The 2,474-nt window shown below is 39.2% G+C and overlaps 1 protein-coding gene across 2 annotated transcripts in view; it reads left to right on the top strand.

Annotated features, from left to right (window-relative positions):
* The window catches only part of slit1a (slit homolog 1a (Drosophila)), a 92,763-nt gene that overhangs the window by 84,643 nt on the left and 5,646 nt on the right, over positions 1-2,474 (top strand). For both annotated transcript variants that reach the window (XM_014022040.1, XM_014021966.1), the window contains one exon: positions 373-661. In XM_014022040.1, the coding sequence (XP_013877494.1) occupies positions 373-661 (289 nt within the window). The remainder of the gene's footprint in view (positions 1-372; positions 662-2,474) is intronic.

Below are 2,474 nucleotides of genomic sequence, written 5' to 3' on the forward strand. Positions count from 1 at the left end.
GTGTGTGTGTGTGTGTGTGTGTGTGTGTGTGTGTGTGTGTGTGTTGTGTCGTGCTGTTCACTCGTGTATTTTTCTAAGAGACATTTTTCCATTCTTTTCTTTTTTTTTGCTTTTCCTCTCCTGTTCTTCAAAGATGATGTGTCTCGTGGTGCTGATGCAAATTGGAAAAGCCTAACCAAGTTTGTTTATAAAAGTTTATTTTATTACACGCACAGTCACTGCTGGGACACACATGTTTGAAATTCCCTCCTTCCATTACTCTCATACCAGCCCTGTGTTTGCTGTTTGTGTGTGTGTGTGCGTGAGCCGGGACGCACGCCTTCACCCACATAAACTCCTCTCCTCTCTCTCTCTCTCTCTCCCCACCTCCAGGCATGCCGGTGGACGTTCACTCGGGCCCTTTCCGTCTCTGGCAGATCCAGAACGGCTCCAGTTTCCACGGCTGCATCCAGAACCTGTACATCAACAACGAGCTGCAGGACTTCACCAAGACCCAGATGAAGCCCGGCGTGGTACCGGGCTGCGAGCCCTGCAAGAAGCTCTACTGCGTTCACGGCATCTGCCAACCCGACGGGGCCCAGGGACCGGTGTGCCACTGCCAACCAGGCTGGAGCGGGCCGCACTGCGACCAGCCTGCTCTCAACCCCTGTCAGGGCAGCAAGTATGTCAGCAAATGGGTCAAACTCGAAATGCATCCACTTAAAGTGCCTGTGACATGCAGGGTTACTATAGTTAACTAAAACTCACTAAATAACGAAAACTGAAATTGAAAAAAATCATTTTAGTTAATTAAAAGAAATTAAAACTGTAATAAAATGAAAAAAGATAACTAAAACTATATAATCCTTTCATAAAACTAACTGCAATTATAGATAGAAAATTTTAGTGTTTGTCAATTAATTTTGAGCCTTGTGGGTCTTTTTATTTCCTTTTCAAATTGAGTAGTTTCACATTAGCTGTGGACAAAGAAAACCTGCATGAATCAAGCTCACACAAGATGGCTAACTATGACTATCTTGACACGCTAGCTTCTCTCAGTAGCTCTCGTAAAAAACAAGCAACAGGTAGCATCGGGTTAGAGACAACTATCGTCATTGTCCTAAAATAATTAGGGATGCACAGATATGAAAAATTTCAGCCGATATCGATATCTGATATAGGGTTGGGCATAATCGTATCGTGTGAAATTAATCATCAGAAGAACATTAATCAATTAAATTTTTGGCACTTGACGATTAATACGATTAATGCCACCTGGGGAGATTTCTCCAGTCAATCTGTTCGGTGCTCCTCTCCACTTCAAATATGACGAACATTAAAAAAAAAGGTTCTGTAATTTATTTATCTATCAACACAATTTAAAAATTTATGTATAGCCTGAAGTCTGTAATTTTGACACAACTTGGAACAGATTTTTATGAAGAGCAATCTTTCCTACCAAATTGGTCATGTGACTAAGACATAAGGGTGTCCAGGGACTCCAGGGCATTAATCGTCAAATTAATCGTTATCAGCTAAATACCCCAATTAATCGTGATTAATTTTTTTGCCAATATTGCCCAACCCTAATCCGATATTATTATTGGTGTTATGGCCGATAACTGACATTTACCGATATTACACAAACACTAAAATTATTCATATACGTATACGCACAAACACACTGGTGTCTTTTTTCGATACCTTAAATAAACGACCAGACGTCTGACATGGCTCTCTACTTCAGTTATTCCTGGCTGCGCAGCGTCAATACCGCTATCACGATCAAAYGGATACCACTTGACCAAACATTTCCCCTCCTAAAACAGAAACACAAACCTAAAAAATGGAAAATCAGTATCGGACGTTAAAATCGGCCCTGTTTTACATATCRGGCAGATACGATATTCTAAATAAAAAAGATCAATATCGGCCGATACTGATGTTAATGCCGATATATCGTGCATCCGTAAAAATAATTGCCCAAATCCTTTTTTTTTTTTTTTGGCAAAATTGAGTTACGCAATTATTTTAGGAAGGTGTCGCTATAATGGACACTTTAACTAGCAACCTAATACCTGCTGGTTAATTAATTCACAGGAACAGCACAAGCCTGAGGATGCATTGGCAAATATGTTTATTCAAACTGTAAAAAAAACTAATACTAGAACTAATACAAACTAAACTACACTAAAACTAAGCATTAAAGATGCARTAGTAACTAATAAAAACCAGCAAATCCACTGTAAAAACTAATTAAAACTAACTGAATTAAAAGAAAAAAGTCACAACAAAATAAAACTAAACTACAGTATATAACCTTGAGACTTAACCTTGGTAAGTACCTGTGAGGTTAATTTGAGGGTAAATGGTCAGGGTTAGAATATAAAATTACCAAGTAAGAAAATGAATGGAAGTCAATGGAAAGTCCCCACAAAGATAGAGAGACATGGTGTGTGTGTGTGTGTGTGTGTGTGTGTGTGTGTGTGTGTGTG

The sequence above is a fragment of the Austrofundulus limnaeus genome, unplaced genomic scaffold, assembly GCF_001266775.1.
Source record: "Austrofundulus limnaeus strain Quisiro unplaced genomic scaffold, Austrofundulus_limnaeus-1.0 Scaffold0, whole genome shotgun sequence".
Classification (NCBI taxonomy): domain Eukaryota; kingdom Metazoa; phylum Chordata; class Actinopteri; order Cyprinodontiformes; family Rivulidae; genus Austrofundulus; species Austrofundulus limnaeus.